General features: G+C 34.9%; 3 protein-coding genes, 1 long non-coding RNA gene and 1 pseudogene across 5 annotated transcripts; 3 read left to right on the forward strand and 2 right to left on the reverse strand.

Annotated features, from left to right (window-relative positions):
- Nucleotides 1–337: 337 nt before the first annotated feature.
- Nucleotides 338–3,004, reverse strand: LOC126676867 (uncharacterized). 2 transcript variants are annotated; one of them, XM_050371183.2, is made up of 2 exons: nt 2,790–3,004; nt 338–1,608 (listed from the first exon to the last, which is right to left on the reverse strand). In XM_050371183.2, exon 2 carries the CDS (start codon nt 1,584–1,586, stop codon nt 681–683), a length of 906 nt encoding a protein of 301 aa, XP_050227140.1. In that variant the 5' UTR covers nt 1,587–1,608; nt 2,790–3,004; the 3' UTR covers nt 338–680. The 2 variants fall into 2 exon arrangements, with proteins under 2 accessions (XP_050227140.1, XP_055961439.1); XM_056105464.1 differs by lacking the exon at nt 2,790–3,004 and adding an exon at nt 1,720–2,764.
- Nucleotides 3,005–3,082: 78 nt separating this feature from the next.
- LOC126676866 (hsp70-Hsp90 organizing protein 1-like) lies at nt 3,083–6,251 on the forward strand. Its single transcript, XM_050371180.2, has 7 exons — nt 3,083–4,108; nt 4,699–4,987; nt 5,170–5,255; nt 5,338–5,561; nt 5,690–5,756; nt 5,874–5,933; nt 6,042–6,251. Exons 1-7 carry the CDS (start codon nt 3,209–3,211, stop codon nt 6,153–6,155), a joined length of 1,740 nt encoding a protein of 579 aa, XP_050227137.1. The 5' UTR covers nt 3,083–3,208; the 3' UTR covers nt 6,156–6,251.
- A 123-nt stretch (nt 6,252–6,374) lies between these two features.
- LOC126676863 (elongation factor G-2, chloroplastic) lies at nt 6,375–9,828 on the reverse strand. Its single transcript, XM_050371179.2, has 4 exons — nt 9,442–9,828; nt 7,615–9,029; nt 6,882–7,394; nt 6,375–6,724 (listed from the first exon to the last, which is right to left on the reverse strand). Exons 1-4 carry the CDS (start codon nt 9,719–9,721, stop codon nt 6,557–6,559), a joined length of 2,376 nt encoding a protein of 791 aa, XP_050227136.1. The 5' UTR covers nt 9,722–9,828; the 3' UTR covers nt 6,375–6,556.
- A 363-nt stretch (nt 9,829–10,191) lies between these two features.
- LOC126676865 (pentatricopeptide repeat-containing protein At4g22760-like) lies at nt 10,192–23,511 on the forward strand (annotated as a pseudogene).
- Nucleotides 12,730–13,759, forward strand: LOC126676868 (uncharacterized). The gene is made up of 2 exons (XR_007640432.2): nt 12,730–13,070; nt 13,173–13,759. It is a non-coding gene; the product is annotated as an uncharacterized LOC126676868 (long non-coding RNA).
- Nucleotides 23,512–23,855: the final 344 nt, after the last annotated feature.

The following is a 23,855-nucleotide window of genomic DNA, read 5'->3' on the forward strand; positions in this document are numbered from 1 at the left end:
TGATGAAAGTGATCATATAGTGGGGTTTGTTGAGATAAGATTCTTAATTTAATTGCAAAGTGGACTGAACGATCAAGCTTTATGATTCAGTTGAACATTACTTTATCCTGCTTTTATGATTTATTGTTTAATTACTTTTAGATTATGAAAATATATTTTCTTTATTGAAAAACAGAACATCCACATGTAAATTATTGAAACAATGATAAATAATGTAGCAAGCTCTGTAAAGATGTGCCAAGAGAGCAAACCAATTAGATAGCTAGTGAAGATAATAAAAGTAGCATATTAACTTGTAAAACACATTTTGAACTAGTCTAATCTGTAATATACGTAATTAAAATTGGAATGAAATTTGCATATCATTTATAACTGCCACTAAAATAATAAGGTACATTCCTATTGCCGGTATTAGTTTCGATTTCTTTCAACTACTACATGTAAGGGATCAAGCTGTAACCCTGAGTGTTTTTCTTGTGCAACAATGAGAAATTTCACGATCAGCCCATGCTAATTATCAAGGAAATTGTAGAGACAAAGAGTAAACGTTTAACCAAACTTTATGAAAGATCTTACCTAGTATCACATTTCATGTGAAGGCAATCAGCTTATTTTGAAGAAAAGTATGATAAAATTCTCTCCCTTATGATGATTCGGTTCGAATTATAGAGGGTAATTTATCAGTATTTCCCTCTCCATGAAGACCACTTTAATTTCAATTGATACAACAAAGGAGGAATACCCAGAATTCCTCGATCTAACCTCGGATCAAACACATCAAACTGCACTTTATTCAACGAGTCTAGAACAACTTGAGCTGGAATAGCTGGCAGAAGCACCGGGCGAGCCTCAGCAGGTACAGTTCCCGCTAATGCGCGAGCCTTCTGCAAATGGACATTAGCTACTGAGGCAATCTCAAACACAGCATCACATAAGCCCTCACGTAAATCCATTCGAATTTCTGAACGACCACCATCCTTCACTAATAAGCCATGTTTGGCTGCCACTTCTGTTGGTATGTAAGAAAAGTGACGGTTGCGGCTAGCATGATATGGAAGTGACCTGAGTAGTAATAGAAGGCCACTTGCCTTGCCAACATGGGACGCTGCATGGTCGGCTGCTGTGGACCTAATACCCCCAGCTTGAAGTGTCAGATACATGATGGTTGATATAGTGTCCTCCGCATATTTTTCTAATTCTTCGATAGTTTCTGGGATATCTGTAACCTCTCTCCCTGCATCCTTGATGCGAGCTTCAACAGACCGTTTTAACCACCCCTTAGTAAGTTTATACTCTGATATCACAGACGAGAGGGCCTGTGCTGTTGGGTGCTCGATTAATTTGTTGGTATATATCTTATCTATAGTTTCTTGCCACCAGAGTAGGCGCATAAGACCAATCCTGGGGTCTGAAGCAACATCCATAGCTCTTGCAGTTTCAACATTGAAGGCACGGAGGGCAAAAGCAGCCTTTCGCATGTGAGGAGGGATTTCAAGGAGGCAGAGATAGTGATGGTAATCATATCTTCGTACTACTTGTACACAGTGCGAGAAAGCTGCATGTATACTATTAGAAGCACCTTTCATCAAATCCCCAATGTTAATACTCCTACAAGTGAGTATACTTGGATATCAAAAGCTTACGAAGAAATATACTTGAGCGAATGTCAATTAATATAAATGACAAAAATGACTGCACGTACAAAAAGTATTAACTTACATAGACTCGGCAAAGTTTTATAGCAACGTATTATTCCCCATATATCATGAGTGAAATTAAACTTTGTTCAGCAAACCCAAAATCCCATCCCAATCTCCCAAGGATAGTACATATCTCGCCGATTTTTGAACTTTCAAATTGAATTCAGTTCGAAATCAGTTTATTACAACAGTGTTAACTGTCAAAAAATCTAACTCAGCCATATGTGAGAAAGTTCCCCATGGGAGTTTTACTATCCAAATATAACAATAAAATGCAGCAGAGGATCACCAACAGAATTACTGCTATTGATTTTAGGATTAAGAAATTCAGAGTTCATATTTATTCTAAAAACAGAATAACCAACAGCTACATGAAAATGAGAGTGCTTTTTTTAAGCAAAACTAAATCATCCCCTGTGATGAGCATATTTATCGGTATGCTATATGGGCTAAGTTATACAGCTCAGACGGAACAAAGACTTCAATTCTAAACTAGTCTACACAGATTTCCTCTATTTCACAAAAATGACACACAAGTAACCGCATATATAAGCATATTTGAAGAGGAGAAAGAAGAAAAGCACAAGAAAAGCTTATAGTTTGCATATCAATTTTGCAATTTTCTGTAGCTCCCATAAAAGATTGAGTCTTTATCTAAAGAGATTCTAAGTTTTTCTTAACTAACATCAGCAAGCTTACAACTTTGTTCTATCAAAACTAAGTTTTTTTTTTTACTAACATTAGCTAAGCTATACTACTCAAAGTCTCAGACAGAACAAGACCTTAATCCTAAACTCCTGTCAACAAAATTCCTCTATTTCACATTACTGACACACATTTAACCACATCACAAGCATAATCAAGCGCGCATACTACAGCATATTAAAAGAAGATCCACATTTTCTCTTAAGCATTAAATCAAACACCTAGCTCACATTGTAAATTCATGGTATTTTCAGTAACAAATTGAAAAACAAATGAGGGGCAGATCATAATCATTGAATTGGGTTTCAAATTGTTTAAAATGTCACAAAAATGTCCAATAATTAAATTAAAAAAACACACTGATTAAGAAAAATTGAAACTTACGAAGGTGGGTCAACTTTTCCACTGCAGCTCCAATTCTGTAACGGGGCAATTTCCCAATTTAATTATAAATTTCAATTGATGTGTTCTCGAATAAACAAAATGGTTTTTCTTCTTTAAAGTTTTATGTGAATGACGTGGCTACTTCCACCTTGTAAATGTATATGACGTGGCTCATTCCACCTTGTAGTATATATGACGTGGCATTTGCCATCGTGGACTTTGACGGTCACGCGAACAGAACATTCCAGAACACATATTTGTTTCCAGAATAACCAGAAGCCTCTCGCCCTATCTCTCTTTTATTTATCTCTATAATACCCTTCATTCTTTTCATAATCTAACGTTTCCATCCCTCTCTCTATTATAATCAATCGTTAATCCCTTCATAAACCTCATTTTTTTCATTAATCTCGACTCCAATGGCCGACGAAGCGAAAGCTAAGGGCAACGCCGCCTTCTCCGCCGGCGACTTCTCGACGGCAGTCAAACACTTCACAGAAGCAATCGCTTTAGCCCCGACGAACCATGTCCTCTACTCCAACCGATCCGCCGCTCAGGCTTCTCTCCACAACTACGCCGACGCATTAGCCGACGCCAAAAGAACCGTTGAGCTCAAAGCCGACTGGTCTAAAGGCTACTCCCGCCTCGGCGCCGCTCACTTAGGTCTAAACCAAGTCCAAGATGCTATCTCCGCCTATAAAAAGGGTCTTGAAGTTGACCCTAATAATGAAGCGTTGAAGTCCGGCTTAGCTGATGCTCAGGCGGCTGCCTCCAGGTCACGTGCGGCTCCTCCGCCGTCTCCGTTCGGAGACGCCTTTTCCGGACCGGAGATGTGGGCGAAATTGACGGCGGATCCTACGACTAGGATGTATCTACAGCAGCCTGATTTTGTGAAGATGATGCAAGAGATTCAGAAAAACCCTAATAATTTAAATCTTTATTTGAAAGACCAGAGGGTTATGCAAGCTTTAGGGGCTTTGTTGAATGTTAAATTCAGAGCTCCGAATGCTGGAGAAGACATGGAGATGCCCGAGGATGAATCCTCTTCTCCTCCTGGTTCTGCTTCGGCTTCCCATGCTGAGGCGGCTAAGGAAGAGAAGAAGGCGGCAGAACCGGAGCCGATGGAGGTGGTTGAAGAGGAGAGTGAAGAGAAGCAGAAGAAAGCTCAAGCTGTGAAAGAGAAGGAATTGGGGAATGCTGCTTATAAGAAGAAGGATTTTGAAACTGCTATTGCTCATTATTCTAAAGCATTGGAGCTTGATGATGAGGATATTTCTTACTTGACTAATCGTGCTGCTGTTTATCTCGAGATGGGTCAGGTAAAGATTAAGTCTTGTTCAGTTTTACTTTGATTTTGTGTTTATGTTAATTGCTTTTAGTTTGCATATCAATTCTGTTATTTTTCTGTAGGTCCCATAAAGATTGGGTCTCTATCTAGATAGGGTTCAAGAATTCTTTACTAAAATTAGCAAGCTTTGTTCTATCAAAGGTGTAGGTAATTAATAATAGGAATTAGGAAATTAGACTGGAGTAGTAGATATAATGCTTGCAATGCTGAATGGCAAATTTTGAGATTTGGGGTTTAATAAATTATTCATTGTTTTACCAAATTTGTCAATCAGTTATGGAAAGGAAAGTGTACTGCATCGATCCTACTAATATGCAAATTAATCTGGATAACTTTTGAATATCTGTCCATGTTTGTACCTTTTATTTCCATGTATCAGTTCATGCCAGATAGCACTAGCGGTATGTAGCAGTAAAATAAATTTATCAGACTCGTGCTCTTTTTCATCATACATTATGTATTGTGCCAATTTTTGTTTATGCTTTTGCGTGAAGTGATTGTTATAAATACCGTATGTTTTATGAACCTTCGATAATTTTCTTCTTGTGACTGCAATTTTAGTACGAGGATTGTATAAAAGACTGTGACAAGGCTGTTGAGAGGGGAAGAGAACTTAGATCAGACTACAAGATGGTAGCTAGAGCTTTGACAAGGAAAGGCAATGCCCTGGTGAAAATGGCTAAAACCTCGAAGGAATTTGATCCTGCTATAGAGGCATTTCAGAAAGCTCTTACTGAGCACCGCAATCCAGACACATTGAAGAAGCTAAATGAAGCACAGAGAGCAAAGAAGGAACTTGAGCAACGTGAAGACTATGACCCGAAGTTGGCTGCTGAGGAACGTGAGAAAGGTAACAGTTCACTTCCAACCCTACATAAATGCATGTTATATCTTGTTGTCTATTTACTTCTCTGTGGTTAAAGGAGGAAAAAGATTTAGGCTTGGAATCATTTATAACTTATTATCTCGAGGTTTTTTTTTTTTACAACGGATGAACCTTAATTCTCGTCTTCTTTTATGAAATCTCTGCAGGTAATGAATATTTCAAGCAGCAAAATTATCCAGAGGCTGTGAAACATTACACAGAAGCTTTGAGAAGGAACCCTGAAGATGTAAAGGTAAAACGAATCTTATAGAAATTTTGTTACTGGGTCTAAGCAATGAGTCTGTCAAGTGACTTGTATATCTATCGTCTTGCAGGCATACAGTAATAGAGCTGCATGCTACACTAAATTGACAGCTTTGCCCGAAGGATTGAAAGATGCAGAAAAATGCATTGAGCTTGATCCAACTTTTGTAAAGGGTTATACAAGAAAGGCTGCGATCCAATTTTTCATGAAAGAATATGAGAAGGCCTTGGAGACCTACCAGCAAGGGCTTAAACATGACCCTCAGAACCAGGAATTGATTGATGGTGTTCGAAGGTATTATATTATGCAGCTCAATTTGTTGCTTGCTCTATAAATACAGCTGGGACTGGTTATTGCATCCTCATTTGGATGAGAGTTTCTGTGCGGAAGTGCAATGATAAACTGTCTTGATTGTTCTGCAGGTGCGTGGAGCAACAGAACAAGGCTAGCCGTGGTGATCTTACACCTGATGAACTGAAAGAGAGACAGGTTTGTTATTTTTGTAAATTTTGTTCAGAAAAATCATGTCGGGGTACTCTCACTATGGTTGTTCGAGGATTGAACACATTGTAGGGCACAGATTAAGAATGTTGTTCCATCTTGCAGGCGAAGGGGATGCAAGATCCAGAAGTTCAGAACATTCTTTCCGATCCCGTCATGAGACAGGTAAGGAGGATATAAAGTGCCCATTTAAGTTATGTTTGATGTTTCCAGCCGTGCTTTAGTTGCCAATCCCGACAGTTTTGGTGATGTTGCATTGGCTGCACTTTGCAGGTGCTGGTTGACTTCCAAGAAAATCCCAAGTCTGCTCAGGATCACATGAAGAACCCCATGGTGATGAATAAAATTCAGAAACTTATCAATGCAGGAATAGTCCAGATCAAATAGACTTCTACATAGAGAATCAGAAATGCAGCTTCTTTTCGTCCCTGAATTGTAATTTTCACATTGATAAAAACTAAATTGAGCAGGAAATTTTTGTGATGTTTGATTGTCTATTTTTCATCTGTCAGAGATGTTTCTACTTCTGTTATTTGTGCCCTTGAGTTTTGACCATCAAATTCATCTTTGTTATGAGCGTCTAATATTATAAAAAAAAAAGCTTCATACTTGAAACTACTTCATTATACTTCAGCAGGAATACCCAAAGAATGACAAAATTATTACCCAATTTTGGTTACATTTATATAAATAAATACAATACGCATGAAAACAAAACTGGTTGCTTGAACCATCAGTATCTACCAAGCGAACAAAAAATGAAAATGAAATAGCTCTTTCTCAAGAGATCAAGCAGCAACTTCTTGCTCCTTCGTAGCAAGCTCGTTCTGAATATGTTGAGGAACAACCGCAAATTTGGCTAATTGCATGGTGTAAGATGCACGGCCTTTTGTCATGCCCCTAAGAGTGCTAACATATTGGAACATCTCTGCCAATGGAACTAGGGCATCCACCACCTGCATTATCCCCAAAAGATAGCATTAATAATAAGTCTATAGAATGCAATGTCAAAGAAACTGAATCAAACTTTTTTTATAATGTCAAACAAAACCGAGCCCTATCTGTGGGTTCGTTTCCGTCAAGTTCAGTTTTTGCGCATCCCTATATACGTACCTTGAGACCACCAGGTTTGTCACCAAAGCTGTTTATCTGACCTCTTCTCGAGTTAAGATCACCAATTACATCTCCCAAATGCTCGTCAGGTGTGACGACTTCGACTTTCATAATAGGTTCAAGCATTTTAGGACCAGCTCTTCTAATGCCCTCCCTGAAAGCCCCTCTAGCTGCCAATTGAAATGCCAAAACACTTGAGTCGACATCGTGGTAAGAGCCATCTACAAGTGCAGCACGAACGTCAACAACGGGAAAGCCGGCCAGCACTCCGTTACTCATGCACTCCTCCAATCCTTTCATTACCCCGGGAATGTATTCTCTAGGCACTGCACCTCCCTTGATCTCACTTTTGAACTCATAGCCGCTGCCAGGCTCCATTGGTTCGAATCTTATTGTGACATCAGCAAACTGCCCTTGTCCTCCTGACTGCTTTTTGTGCACATACTTCACCTCTGCAACTTTAGAAATACTTTCACGGTAGTTTACTTGGGGTGCACCAACATTAGCTTCCACCTACATTTCAGCATTAAAAAACAAACATTGAGGAACAGTGTATTATCTTTGCAAAGAATTTCAAGATGCAAAGCTGAACACAATCACATAAGTTCATTATCAAAAAAATAAATAGTACTAAAAAATTTAAAATCAAAGTGTATTGACAAAATATGTTCGAGAAAATGTGTAATGAATAAGCATAATTTGATAAGCTGATGTGTTTTGAGAAGACACGAACCTTGAATTCTCTCTTGAGCCGATCTACAATAATCTCAAGATGCAATTCGCCCATTCCTTCGATCACAGTTTGATTAATTTCTTCGTCTCGTGAGAAGTGGAAAGAAGGATCCTCTTGAGCAAGTTTGATCAAACCATTTGCCATCTTGTCAATATCAGCTTTAGTTTTGGGTTCAATTGCAACCTTAATAACAGGATCAGGGAAGTCCATGCGTTCGAGAACAATTGGATTCTCAGAATCACAGAGTGTTTCACCAGTTACGGTATCTTTTAGACCTGCAAGAGCAATAATATCACCAGCCAAAGCTACCTTAACATCCTCCCTGCTATTAGCATGCATTTCTAGAAGTCTTCCAATTCTCTCTTTCTTTCCTTTGTTTGAATTCAGCACATAAGATCCTGCAGAGAGCTTCCCAGCATAAACCCTCACAAATGTGAGGGATCCAACAAATGGATCGCTCATGATCTTGAAAGCTAATCCAGCAAATGGTTCATCATCACTTGCAGACCTTTCAACTGTTACTTCTGGATTCTCAGGATCAGTTCCCTTCATTGGAGGCACATCAAGAGGTGAAGGCAAATAATCAACAACAGCATCGAGCAATGGCTGAACCCCCTTGTTTTTGAAAGCAGAGCCACATAAGACAGGCACAAAACTGCCTCCAATTGTGCCCTTCCTGATTAGTTTTTTAATGGTTTCCTCGTCGGGTTCAACTCCTTCTAGGTAATTCTCCATAGCATCATCGTCCAATTCAACTATACTATCGATCATCAGAGACCGATATTCATCGGCTGATTCTTGGAGATTAGCAGGAATATCAACATATTCAAACTGCGCTCCTAATTCTTCTCCTGACCATATTATAGCTTTCATCCTCACAAGATCAACCACTCCTTGAAAATTATCTTCAGCGCCAACTGGAATTTGTAAAACAAGCGGCTTAGCACCCAAGTTCGTCACTATCATATCTCTTGTTCGGAAAAAATTAGCTCCAAGGCGATCCATCTTATTCACAAAGCAAATCCTCGGTACACCATATTTATCAGCTTGTCTCCACACAGTCTCAGATTGCGGTTCCACACCAGCAACACTGTCAAACAGGCAGATAGCACCATCCAAAACCCTGAGTGCTCGTTCCACCTCAAGAGTGAAGTCAACATGACCGGGAGTATCAATAATGTTAATACGGTGGTTATCCCAAAACGTGGTGGTTGCAGCAGAAGTAATAGTGATCCCTCTTTCTTGTTCTTGCTCCATCCAGTCCATTGTAGCTGTTCCTTCATGCACTTCCCCAATTTTATAGTTTCGTCCTGTGTAGTACAGAACCCGCTCAGTTGTAGTAGTCTTCCCCGCATCAATGTGAGCCATAATTCCTATGTTACGGTAGTCTTTTAACGGTACAGCCCGTTTCGCCTCTGGCAAGAAAACACAGAAAAACATTATGGTTAGCAACACTATAAAAGCAAGATTGATTATTGTCATCAAAGTAAAGTTCAAAACACAAAGAAACTATCCCAAATTCAAAAATTTAACTGCAGTATAATCATAACAGATATCAATTGAAGTACAAATAACAATTATAAAACATAATCACACATTAAACAAACAAAACAGCCAAACATCCAATTGAAGTAATCATAACAGACATCAAAAGAAACTAGCAAAATTCAAGAATGTAATAAAAAAGGAAGTCCAAAAAGATATAAGCTTTAGATGAAACCAAAGAAAAAAACCCAATACCCGAGTCAGCAAATAGGCAAAATTGAGCAATTGAAATGAAAAGTTACATCAAATTGAGAGAAATAAAGAGAAAGCTAGAGAAATGACCATCAGCAGCCATGGCAAAAACAGAGAAATTTCTCCTCTTGTGTTGTTGCTGACGTGAAACAGAAGCTTTAGAGGCAATACGAACGGTGCCCAAGAAATGAGAAAGTGAAGAAGAAATGGAAGAAACAGAGGCAGAAGGTCGGGGAGGGAGGCCGAGAAAGCGAGGTGGAGTGGATAGAGAAGTGGCTCTGCTTCGTGCAGACCCATTATTTGCAGTGCAGAGTGAAGAGGAGGAAGAAGAAGAAGCAGAAGCGGATAATCTGAGGGTCTCTGCAGCCATTTTTGTTGGCTTTGGAAGTGTTTCTAAGTCTTTCCCTCACTCCAACTCAGAAGATGAGTTTGTGGATTGGATTTTGAATGTTATTTTAGGGATAATTTCTATGGCTCAGTTTCTGTTTCATTTTGTTCTCTAATATATGCCTTAATTATGTTTATTTTCATATTGTGAGTGGTTTATGAGAAATTTTGAGATTTTCTTATATTTTTTCTCTAAATGATTAATCACATAAGGACACATCAAATATATATAAAATGCATAGAGAACATTATTAGAATTCTCCAATGCTTTTCTCCATGCATTTAGACATTTATTGATATTGTTATTAGGGGTCAAGTATCGACATATCTTCATTTAATTTTTTTTTTTACGGTATTGATTAATCAGTCAATTAGAAAATATTTAATCTAGTCCTTCTATTCCAATCTAATTTAAGAAAAACTATTTTGTGTATTGTTTAAAAAGTCAATAAATAAGTAGTATTTTATATCAGCACATGATAAAAGACATTAATTATACAAAATTAAATAATAAAAGAAAAATATTAGACAAATAAAATTATTAAAAACAAGAATAATTGAAGCCCTTGAAAAACAGTGGCTTTAAAGTGGCCACATAGCACAAAATGTGTATCCTCAAGTAGAGAGAAGGTGGGCCTTTTCTATGAAAATTGACTATCCAAATACAAGCTCAAACCCATGTCTATCCATAACATGAAACTCACACTAATCCCAAGTTTATAGCACTTCTTCTTTCATCACCACATAATTAAGCAAATCACATTAGGTTTATTTTCAATTTTGGTTCCATAGCTTGAAAGAGAACTCTAGCCTAGCTGAGGATATGTTGTAATTAAATATGATATCATCATCAAATCCTATTCTATACTTCAAAAAAAAAATCAAAAATTGGTGATATATTGCAAACAGTAATCTCAATTGTTTAAATTATATCACGATTTATGAAAATTCCAAGACAAATTTTTGTAGTGGGAAGAATGTAATACCTCATACTTCTGTAACGTCAATTGTTAAAAATTAAAATAATTAATTAAATTAAACAATAAACCTAAATCAACCCTAATTAATTACACTCATATATAATTAAATTTATCTCAAAATTATTAAATTAACCTAAATTTTGTTTAACAAATTCACCAAATTTACCCCCAAATTATTTAGTTAGTCTAAACTAGTTATGTAAACAATTTAACAAAACTAACTATATAAACACTGTAACAGACCTAATTCAAATTAATTATCTAAACTTACATAAACGGCATAACTTAACCTAAACCAGTTAACAATTTAATTTAACAACTAAATTATTTAAAAAATTGAGGTCGCATGTTAAATATGAAAGATATTTGATTTTTTTTAATTTGTGAAAAATTGAATTTTAAAATGAATATAACTAAAACTGAACATTAGAAAATAAAAAAAAATGATACTATTAAAAGTTTGTTAAAAAAAATCAAAGTTGGGCATTTTTAAAAGACAAGCCTTATAAAATTGGCGCCTAGGGAAGATCTGGTGTTAACCAGGTGCACAGTGTGAAGTGATCCTACGGCTATTATGATTACAAATTACTGGATCCAACGGTGAGAATTGAAGAAAACGGTTACGTTTGACTTATAAATAATACCCAGGCTTCGATCAACTCTATGAAGCTTCACAAAGCAAAAAAAAAAGCTCAAAAACGTGAAACTGAAAACGAGAGAAGCTTCAATTTGGCCTTCGCAAACTATTCCAAATGGTATGAAACCAGTTCTTTATTTTAATCTTTGCTTTTAATGTTGATAGTGTATACATGATCAAAGAAGATTTTCTGTGTACTAGTTCTTGTTTTAATTCTGCATGGTTGATTGAAATCTGTTGGGCATTTCTTTGTGATTGAATTATCAAGAACATAGTAGTTCTTGTTTAGTGATCGATTAAATTGTTGATTGAAATCTCTTGGGATCAAGAATTAACGTAGCTGTTCTTGTTTATCAATGATCGATTCAATTGTTGATTGAAATCTCTTGGGATCAAGAATTAACGTATTAGTTCTTGTTTAACTCTGCATTTAATATTGTTGACTGAATTCTGTTGGGCATTTCTCTTTGATTCTTTATCAAGAACGTACTTTGCAGTTGATAGATTGTTGATTGAAATTTTTGGACATTCTCTGTTTGATTAAGAACGTACTATTTTGTTGTTTTAATTTGGCATTTTTGGGGATTTTCTTTGATCAAGAACTTAATTACTTCTCTTTTCTCTAATTCGTTTGTGTAGAACTAATTAGTTTTTCTAGATCTAGGAAAATGACCAGAACGGTAACGTTAACCAAGCCGAGGAAGAAAAACTTAATCACAGTAAAATGTCAAACGTATGCGTGAGGGGTCAATTATACCCAAACGTTTAAAAATCGGCACAAATTGCCATTTTTGAATATTTCAAATTCTTTTATGGCCATTTGTGAACCAAACCGGATTTTTTGCCACCATGGCAGCCACTTCAACACTTATTCATCAAAACAACACCAACATGGCACCTATGGAACCTAGCGGTTCAAATAAGGAGAAATGACCCCTCACGCATGATTCGAGTCTCGAGAAGACTCGTCCGATTTATTTTTTTCACTGTTTAGAGTGCCTTGTGCATGATTTACATGGCACTGTGTGTTCATGTATAGTGGTTGGTTTCATGATTTTGATTTCCTTAGAGGTTGGCGGGAAATTGAAATGGTTCAAATGTGTGGCCATTTCCTTTTTAATTGATTTGTTTTGTTTCGGGATTATTTTGGTATTTTGGATTCTTATATTTTGGGTTTGTGTTTCAATTATGGTATTGGGCTTTTGGGTCCTTGTGATTGGGCTAATTGTTCTAATTTCTTTTTATTTCTAGAGGAAATTAGGTCCAGCACTGTGTAAGTCCAAAATAATCTCAATTATACCATCCGGCCATTCCACCTGCAAAAATACTGTACACTTTAAATTGTTCTCAGTTTTTTTCTTTAAATCTATATTTTTACTGTCAAAAAGTTGAGATATACGGTTTATTTCAACTCTAATAAATTCTCCTCTAATCTTTAGCTTCTTTAATCATGAGTTCATCTTCTATTATTTTTTTTTTGAAATTCATGGCTGCTAAGATAGATTTTTGCTTTGAAGAATCTCCATTTCGTACCGACGAGGAAGAAGACGACGACGAGGAAGACCATAAAACTAACTCATCGTCTCCTACTTTTCTCGTTGCCAAAGTTATTAGAGCTTTTTTTACTGCTCATAGAGACTCCTCTTTCTCATCTTCTTATGGTTTTAACCACCGCCCCGGCTGCTACCACCGTCTCTACTACAATTGCATATAGGGTAATTTTATTAAGTACCCAAATCAAGTTTTGTTAATCTTTGATTGTTTTTATTTGAGTTTTGTTGCTAATGGTTTGTTTTTGTTTGTGTGGGTTACTGTAGGATTCAAAGCCACACGAGTACACTTCGATGAAGAATTTGAATGAATCTAAGCAAGGCTTTGGGGGGCTCTTTCTAGAAAAACTAAATCTTTTCTAATGATGATGCTTACGCTTCTCAATATTTGGATTCACCTGGTAGACTCACTTGCAATCCGGTTAAACGGTCAAAATTGAATCTAGCATTATCATATTTGAGCATTCTGATTCAAAAATATGATATTTATTAAGTTTTAATCATACTTAAGTTGCTTGTTAACTGTGTGTGGTTCTAGTATTGTGTTTTGGATTTACATTTTGTTGAACCTTGCTGCATTTGCACATCTTTTCTTGTCTTTTTCTAGTCGAATTCTTATAAATTTTCTTGGCCTAAAGATGTCAAAGTACTAAATTATGGGCTGCTTTGTGAATTAGGCTTTTGGCATTAAGCTTCTTGACAAAAGGAATGAAACAAGATGAGGGATGATTTTTTAATTGTAATTTAATTGTATTTGTAGAATGATGTAGCAATTTTTTTATTTTCTTTTTCTTTTTTCATTTTGTACTTTTGGTTAAACAAGTATATAATCATTCTATTAATTAGTTGAATTACATTTCTACCAGAATCAGATTATTTAGTTTCCTATGAAAAGAATGGTATGGCAGTAGACATTTTGCAAGTATCTAGAAAATTTATCTCTCTTGGTTCATGATGATTAGGTCATTCTTTCATGGTAGCAACTTTAAGTACCAAATCAAGAAGAAGAAAAAGAACAAGAGCATGAGCAGCATTATGTTTTGATGTTAGTAGAAATAGTAACCACCAGAAAGAGTAGATTCTGCAATTTGTAAAATGTTCATTACAAACTGACATTTGTGTTATGTGACTCTATTCAATACTAATAATGAAGACTTATTTAAATTTTCTTTTTATTTCATATAATATTTATGTCATATATCAGTTTCATTTACTATTCATCTAATCGAAGTCGACAATCAAAGTCTAATTATTTAGGACATAATAGTAGGTGTTTTCAATTCGGTTTTAAATTTGGCTACTAAAGTATTTGACAAAATGACTTTCTGTTTATCATATCCTTACATTTTTATATTATTTTCTATTTATGAATTTTAGGAGTTTGATTTTTTTAGCAAAACGATAGTAAACTGTTAGTAAACGGTTAGTAAATTAACTTATCTTTTAGTAAACTAATAGTTAACTGTTAGTAAACGGTTAATAAATTAACAATACTTTATATTAAACAAATCAACTATACTTTTTATTTAATAAATTAACTATATTTTTTAGTAAAACGACAGTAAACGGTTAGTAAATTAACTTCTATTTTAGTAAAATAATAGTAAATTGTTAGTAAACGATTAATAAATTAACTAAATGGTTAAAAAAAATAAACTAACCGTAAATTTATTTTTTAAGTAAACTGTTAGTAAACCATTAGAGAATTGATAGTAAACATTTTGTTAGTAAACCGTTAGTAAACGATTAGTAAACTGATGGTATTGTTTAATATCGATTTACTATTAGTAAACTGACACTTATAAACTCATTTACTATCCGTTGACTACCGGTTTACTATTGCTTCACTATCAGTTTATTATTGTTTGACTATCGATTTACTATTAGTTGAATACCGATTGACTATCGATTGATTACCGGTTTACTATTGGTTCATTATCAATTTATTATTGATTGACTATTGGTTTACTATCCGTTGACTGTTGGTTAACTAACGGTTGACTATCGGTTTACCATTGGTTGACTATCAGTATACTAAAAAAATAATTATTATTAGCTTACTATCGGTTCACTACTGATTTACTATCGGTATTTTAAAAAATTAATAGTCCATTTTTTAATCTAATATTAATAATATTACTATAAGTTTGTTTAGTGAAATAAGACTATTTGAAACTATTTGTATTTTTAGTATATTAAAAAACCGATAGTAAATTCACAGAAAATTTAATTTTTAATAAACTAATAGTAAATAGATTTTTAGTAAACCGATGTTAAACCAGTAATAAATCACTATCTACAATATAATAACATATCGAACTCAAGTTTATTTAATGAACTGAAAGTATACTATTAATGAACTAATAATGAATTGAAATTAAAAGAATTCTCGAAATACCTTTTAAATAACTAGTAAACGGAAGAAGAGGTTTTAACATGATACATAAGTCAATGTTTAGCTGAATAAAAAATGGAAAACACTTAGTTCTCTACTTTTTTGAATTAACAATTTGCCACATGTGCCACCTGTGTTCAACCTTGACCATTGATTTCAACAGGAAAAAAGAGTAAAAAAAGTTTAACAGCTGTATCCCATTCAACATTTCTAGACTATTCTAAAAGCATAAAGATATTTAGCAAAATGACAATCATGCTATCAAAGGACTACTATTATTTGGTTTCTTCTTAAACTTTCACAAACAAATCCACCATAGCAGCAAAAATGGATCAATTTTTTCTTATCTAACTAGTGCAGAATTTTGAATCGAGAGACCAGAAATGAAGTTGGAAATTTCTAACATGCAACGAAATTGGTCAAAACCGAGTCAACGACCGTTTCCACCTTCGCACACGCAATTGCTTCTCCTGATTCAAATCCCTTTCTCTTTGAAATCTCGACACACCCGTTGGATTCGCTTCCACCGTTAGTATTTTCAGCATCTTATGTTTATCCAGTCAATTCCACCGGCGCGGTGGACCGGAAACAAATTGGCGCCGGCCACGTTGTTGCAAAAAGAATACCGGAGGAGCGTTTTGTGGCGGCAGTGGTGGAAGAGGGCCATCGTAAAACAGAGATGATGAAACTGTGATTCAATTTGGAAGAAGTCTGTTGTATTGAACTGATTTTGCTAAAACCGTATTTATCAATTTAAAAAGTTTAATTATGAAAGAAAAGTTGGTCAACCCGTGTTGAATAAAAGGGGTCTGGTCAAACCGTGTTTCTGGGATTATTTATCAACCGTATGGGCAATTGTGATTTTTTCTCTTATTTCTAGTGGTTTGTTTATTTTTATTAATCAAGATTTTTAATTTTGGTTATTTACCGATTTTTAAATCGGACTTTCAATTATCGTTTTGAATTCTAAATTGCCATTTATTATCATTATTTTATAAATTAAAAACAATGTTGATTCAATTATGATTTAAAATTATTTTTGATTATTTAATCGAAAAACGATTATTATATTTTTCACCTATATTCGTATAATTACTTGGGCAATTACGATTTATTAAAATATTGTCTTGGCGCCGATTTGGCTAAATTACAATTTAGTTCTTAAATTATTTTCTTAACTTATTTTAGTTAAATATTTGTCATCAACTATTGATTACTTCTATTTCAAGTAATTGAGTTCCGATTTTAAATTTGATTTATCAAAAAATATTACTTTGAAACTGCGGTCTAGAAAGTACGGATGCATAAATATTTTTGTGTTTTTCATTTCGGAAACCGCAAACTACTGAAAACTCATTCAAATTTTTTGGTTTGATTCGGTTCGGTTAAAACCAAATTTGATTATTTTTTTACTTTTTATATTTTTATATTAAAATTAATTCAAATATTAAATAATTAGAACCAATATTTAATTTAGGGTTCTTCGTGAAGGACGGATCCTAGTGATCTGTTCTTCATTTGAAGCACAAAATGAAGAACAGATTCTAGATGGATATGTTCTTCATTTGATTCCGGATGTGGTTCGGAGCGGCGGCCGGAATTAACTCCGTAGGTGGTCGGTGGCCGGTTTAGTATTTCAAATGTTTAAATTAGGGTTAATTTTAGTTGATTATGAGAGTGATTAGAAAAAAGGTAGAAAAAAACCCAACTGTATATTAATTAAATATTAAATTAAATATTAAATTAAATGAATTAATTATAGTTAATTAGAGTTAATTTTTCAAATGAGCTTATTCCACTTTTGGCTAAAAGGGTGAAATTGATCCGGTTTCGACAAGTCGTAGGGTGATTTGATATGGTTTTACGAGGTTGGGCTTATTTAATATTTCGTGCCAAGTTCAGGGGTTTTTTTAACCTTCACTCTTTCTTTTTTTTATTTCTAAAATGGATATTATATATTTGTAAATAGGATTAATCCCATAAAAAAATCACGACATTTACACGAATTTTCATTTTAATCACGACCTTTAAAAGTTGCCATATAAAACCATGACCTTTAATTTTTTTTCAAATCTATCACGTCTATATTTTCAGGTTTATTTTTACCTTTTATTTTTGACAAATCTGCCGGATTCCGGTAGCCAAGTCAACAAAAATACACCGGAATTTGGTGATAGATTTGAAAAAAAATGAAAGATCGTGGTTTTATACGACAACTTTTAAAAGTCGTGATTAAAATGAAATTTCGTGTAAAGGTCGTGATGTTTTATGAAATTAACACTCGTAAATATTGTTTACAAATATCGTATTTTTTTAATTAATTGTAAAGTGAAACTTCTCATGGTATACTTGTAAATATTTTAAATATTTCAGTATTCATGTAAAAAAACTCTTCTTCTTTTTCTTCTAAAATGATGATAAAGAGACAGGAAGCTTATGAAGTAATAAAGGAGTAAATGATTAAGGTATGCCATTAGATTTTGTAAAGCTGAGTTCTTTTTCTCGTACGTGGATATGTTGTTTCCTTTGCTTGAAAACCCATATTCTGTTTCTAATTAATCTATTTTAAATTTCGAATTGATTACACAAATGATTCTCTTGGTTACTTGTTTTTTCAATTTTCAGTTACATACGAGTTTAGGGTTAAAACTTAATTGGGTATATCATTCTTGGGGCTTAATTTAACTTAGCTTATGAATTCTGGCTTAGTTTTAGTGGTTGCTGTGTGATTTGTTCTGCTAATTAAGGCTTAATGATGGAGCTTCAGTTTGTAATTATATTAGCCACTTGATTGCTTTCACTTAGTTACATTGAGTAATTATGTATAACTGTGACAATTTGAATTGCCAGAAGAGTGTTTTTTTTTTTTATCATTTTTCTTCTATTTATCATAATTTCTTTTAATTCTATCAATCTTTTGCAGGATTATTCTGTTCACTGATCTTTCTGGCTATATTCTTGCATTCCAACTTCTATCGAGGAGCGACTCGGATTATTGTGGTTTCATTGAGAGCAAAAGGTATGAATTCAAGTTCTTTTCGGATAGAATGCATGTTAACATATAAAAAGAGGATTCATCCTTGATTTAGTACAAAGATTGTCTAAATCTTTCAAACTTTTGTTTGGAATGTTACTTGATAGACTGACAACCACATTGAATAACTGCCCAACTGCTAACCAGGCAAAACAGATCCATGTACAGCTTGTTGTCAACAGTCTTAATAAACTTGAGCCTCTCTTAGTCCGTCAAATCCTTCTCGCTTCTCGCTCATGCACTAAAAGTGTTTCTCAGTATGTCGAGAATATTCTTTTCCATCTACGGAATCCAGATACCTTCTCATGGGGTTGCACAGTTAGATATTTCTCTCAGCAGGGCCAATTCGAGAAAGCCTTATCTCTATACAATGAGATGGTTAGACAAGGACTTCGTCCAAGCACATACGCTATCTCATCTTCTTTAAGGGCGTGCGCTAGAATTCACAAGATTGGAGGAATTTCAATTCATGCTCAGTGTTATAAGTTTGGATTTTGTGGTTGTGTTTATGCGCAAACTGCCCTTGTTGATTTGTACTCAAAACTGGGCGATATGAACAGTGCATTGAAGGTTTTTGATGACACGGTGGAGAAAAATGTGGTTTCATGGAATTCAATTTTATCTGGATATTTAAAATCTAGGAATTTAGAGCAGGCTCAAAGCTTGTTTGATCAAATACCAATGAAAGATATTGTATCATGGAATTCGATGGTATCGGGGTATGCAAGTATTGGAGATATGAACCAGGCTTGCCTTTTATTTCAGCAGATGCCAGAGAGAAATTTATGCTTCATGGAATGCAATGATTAGCGGGTATGTGGATTGTGGTAGCATAGAATCAGCACAGAGTCTTTTTGACGCAATGCCCCAAAGAAATAACATTTCCTGGATTACTTTGATTACTGGGTACTCGAAATACGGAGATGTTGAGTCTGCATGGAAACTATTTAACCGGATGCTTAAGAAAAATCATGTCTCATATAATGCCATGATATCTTGCTTTGCACAAAATAACCAGCCTAACGAGGCCCTTAAGCTGTTCAATGAGATGCGTAAATCTGATAATGATGTTCAACCAGATAAAATGACTATAGTAAGTATTTTATCAGCTTGTTCACAATTGGGTGATTTGAGACGTGGATCATGGATTGAATCATATATAAAGAATTTTGGGATAGAATTTGACGATCATTTGGTCACTGCTTTTATTGACCTTTATGCAAAGTGTGGGAATATTGACAAGGCGTATGACTTATTTCATTGCCTGAAGAAAAAGGACGTGGTTGCTTATAGTGCAATAATATTTGGATGTGGTATTAATGGGAAGGTTGCCAATGCTGTAAAATTGTTTGGGGAAATGATGAATGCCCACATAAAACCAAAATTAGTCACATTTACCGGATTGTTAACTGCCTATAACCATGCTGGTATGATTGAAGAGGCCTACCGATGCTTTAAATCCATGAGGAGCCACCAACTTGTGCCTTTGAGCGATCACTATGCAATCATGGTTGATCTCTTAGGTAGAGCAGGAAAACTTCAAGAAGCATATGAGCTGATAAAAAGTATGCCTATGCAGCCTCATGCTGATGTTTGGGGCGCTTTACTGCTTGCCTGTGAGGTACATAGTAATGCCGAGTTTGGAGAGCTTGCAGCTCGACGTTGCTTTGAGTTGGAACTTGCTACGAGTGGCTATTATTCTCTTCTTGCCAATGTTTATGCCTCGGCGGGGAGGTGGGATGATGCCAAGAGACTGAGGAAGGCGGTGAAAAAGAAGAAACTGGTCAAATTGGCAGGCTGTAGTTGGACAGAATCAACTTAGAAGCCTTTCATATCTGGCCTTCAGGAGTATTCAAGAACTCAGAAACCTTTCTGTCAATGCACAGACAAAATTGGTTCAGTCTTGGATGACTATGGTGTCATGTTGTCATGTCTTTTTAGTTCATGCCACAGGAAAGCCTAATGGAATTTTTTTCCGTCCCCTGCACCATGTCGCTGGCCCTTGCGCTACGCGTTTTCTTTATTTCTCAGGCAGACCTTGCTCGTATTGCACAAGAATATCAACATGTTTAGTTCTGTCTAAGAGTCCACAACACGCAGCACGAATGGATATCGATATCGTTGTTCCCTTGTTTTTTTGCTGTACCTGACGACGGACATCATGTCATCATAGGTAAGTAATTCTTTTAGAAAATTTAAGTAGTGTGATTTAATAAATAATTAAATTTTAAAAAATTCTAAATAATAATTATTTAATTAAAAGCTTTTGTCTTAATTATTTAAAAACATACATGTGTAGTTAGGGACCAACAAATAAAAAACAAAGAGTGAAAAGCGGAAAAAAAAACGATTCATGGCTGAAGAATGGATATAGACTGGAGTCAAGGAAAAATATTATTAATAAAGGAGATATCAAATAAAATGGTTAGGGATCCTAAAAAAACAAAACAATGGTTAAGGTTTTAAATTGTGAAAATGAAATTGCTTCTGAATAGAAGAAGTTAGGGTTTTAGAGAGGTGGTCTGTTCATTTTGGGTAGCTAAATTTTAACTTTCTTCTTCTTCCTGCGTGGGCTCATCTATAATTCATGGTTAGTCTATGTGATTATGAATAATTAGATAATTTGTCTGCTTCGGTTTAAATATTATTGTGTTTACTATCTAATATGCTTATTTTTCTTAATTCCACTGATTTTCTTGCTGTTTTTGTTATGGTTTTTACTTTTTGTTCTATTTATTTTTGATTTTTTTTTCTGCAATAGCTTATTGAGATGACTTGCTTAAATAGCTATTTGTATCGAGTCATGATTGGGGATGCACAACTTATTCTTTATTTTTGATCTGGAATTGCTCACTGAAATTAGGCAATTGAGTTGCTATATGTAATGACTTGGAGCTTATATTTCAATGCTCACTATTAAAGTTTCATAAAAATAATTTATTTTTTCTTTCTTGGTTATAGGACATCTCCAGTTCAAGGAAATTTACTAGCAGATTCTTCTGAGCAAACTCCGGTTCGATAACCTTTGACTCAATTAACTCCACTAAGCAGTGAAAAAGTTGAACAACAGAAGACAGCCTCTAAGCAGAAAAAGTTTAAGCATTATTTAAAATTTAAAACAAGTACGAAAAACTGCATTTTTATTGTGCATCTTAATATTCCCGTTTAGCTCTCTTTAAATCTCTTTTTCTGCTAATGCGAGTGAGTGATTGTTGTGCATTATACTAATGGCAGTTATTGCCAAAACAAATTAAGCATTCGAAGTGTTTTTGGCTGATCACTGTAGCTGTTTCAACCTTATATATATGATAGAAGGCTCCATTATTTAAAATTGAACTTCTGTGAAGATCCTTTATTTGCTTAGCCTATAAAATTATTATATTGTTGAAGATGATGCGTCTTCACAGTCATGACCTTAGTTTATGGGGTGTATTTAGGTCTAGCATTGTTGAGACCGATACATGTGTACGTTCACGGCCTTAATTTTTGGTGCGTTCCATGTTTATAATTTATTTGTTGTATGCATACCTAATCAAGCGCAAACCAAAAGGTCCTCGCCATTGTATTTGTTCCAGTTCCTGATTGAAGCTTCATGATCAGTGTGATTCAGACATGCATCTTACTCAGTTTTGTATATCTACAGATTTGAACCTATCTTGCCGCTCTATTACTTTACTTCAAAGAATTCTACCAGTGGTTTGTCAATGTAATATATTTGACAAAATTTGAATTAGTTGTACTCCTTAAATACATAGTCTTGCCGAGATTCGAGATGAAAATGAACTTGGTGATGCAGCTGCAACTGCGTTCAAGTGGTTAAGGTAGCAGTTAACTCATCCTTCAATGTATTTCATTGTGTTTTCTTATTTTAGTAATCTTTTTTTACTATGATTAAGATGTCTCAAATTTTTTTGGCTAAACTGTTTGTTTCCATAAAATCACCTTGACAATTTATATAAGGATGCACTAACAGTTTGTTTGGGTGAAAACATTATTGCTGGTTCTTATATAAGACTTTATAACCTTGGATAAGTTTTCTTTTTTGATCTCTCAATTTAAAATGTGATTGGATAGTGATACTTTTTATTGAGAATTAGATGTCTACTCTAAAGAATTAGGACAATAATCATTTGGACAGGGTGTATCCTTACTGTTTGATTAGTTTTAGCTTGCTGCTTTCAGAGTCCTAAGAAGGCCAATTTGCTTGCTGCTTTAATTCATGGCACGTGTGTTGAAGACTCGTAGTTGCAGCTGTAAGTGACAATAAAGCGAGCTGCAAAAACTGTCTACCAGGTTAGACATCTTTTTTGCATCTCGTCATTCACTCCAATTATGGCATTAATTTTGATAGATTCATCTAACTTAGATAACCTTTATGCAAGTAAGAAAATCCAATGCAAAGATTAAGTTATGCTTCCCGATGCATGTCGGGTAGTAAAAACCCTTTTTGCTTTATTTGGGGCATGCTCATCCAGAATTACAATTACCGTCTCTTGAATCATATCTAACCCTCAGATGTTGTTAGCTTCTCGTAAACTTCTGATAAGAAAGCTTGGTATGCTGTTGTCAGTTTGATCAAGGCCCGAATTAAAAATTAAGAATATTAAAATTTGTGTCTCCTGCAGGTTATCCATTCAGCTAGAGTTAATGAAAAAGAGTTTTGTCGACTTTTATTGCAACTACTTCTTATCCTAAATTTCCTCTTTTTGTGCAGCTGAGGCTATTGTCGGAAAGGGATTTTTTAAAAAGAGTGTCTTAGCGTGCAAAGGGAAGATTTGGAGTTATGGTAAAACTGAGTGTCGTCCGACAATAGTATTGAGGGAGATAACACATGAAGAAGAGGCCGAGATTGCCAAGCTAAGAGTGCATAGCTCACTAAGCAGGAGAGAAGACTTGTCCCTCGAGCTTTTTGAGACCACTCCCATTTGGGATTGCAAAGGCAGAGATGGTGACCGTGAACCAGCTCGCCCGGCAGCATTAGGTCGCCTTCTTTCTGTAATTTTCCTCATTCTTTGTTTTGTAGATTAGTAGTGATAATACTGCAGAATTGCATATGTGATAGGCCAATGTGCTCGAGAATGAGCAAAAGGGCACGGAGTTTCAAATCCCCGTTGTATGAAAATAATAAATTTGTCTGTTGATTTTTAAAAATGAGAAAAGTTGCCTTTTTTTATTCATCTTTTATTGTACACCGATTGATTCTTATTGAAGTTTGCATCATAATTTGAGCTCAATAAGTTCAAATGATCAATTGATAAAAAAAACTAAACGTTGGTTATATAAAATAAATAAGATATCCCGAAGACATAACATATGCAACTATGACAAACTAATACAAAATCAGTTCATGTCAAACCAAAAGAGCTTGTTTCTGTCTGGATAATTAGGGATTGGGTTGTTGCGGCGAGTGAATAAGTGTCGATAATCAGTACCCTTCTGAACGGGCTTATTAATATCGGAAAGAATTAAATAACCTTCACCGGATATAAGGTAGATGCGAGGTTTCCCTTTAGCCAAATAG

This window comes from Mercurialis annua, linkage group LG4 (genome assembly GCF_937616625.2).
Source record: "Mercurialis annua linkage group LG4, ddMerAnnu1.2, whole genome shotgun sequence".
In the NCBI taxonomy this organism is placed as follows: Eukaryota; Viridiplantae; Streptophyta; class Magnoliopsida; order Malpighiales; family Euphorbiaceae; genus Mercurialis; species Mercurialis annua.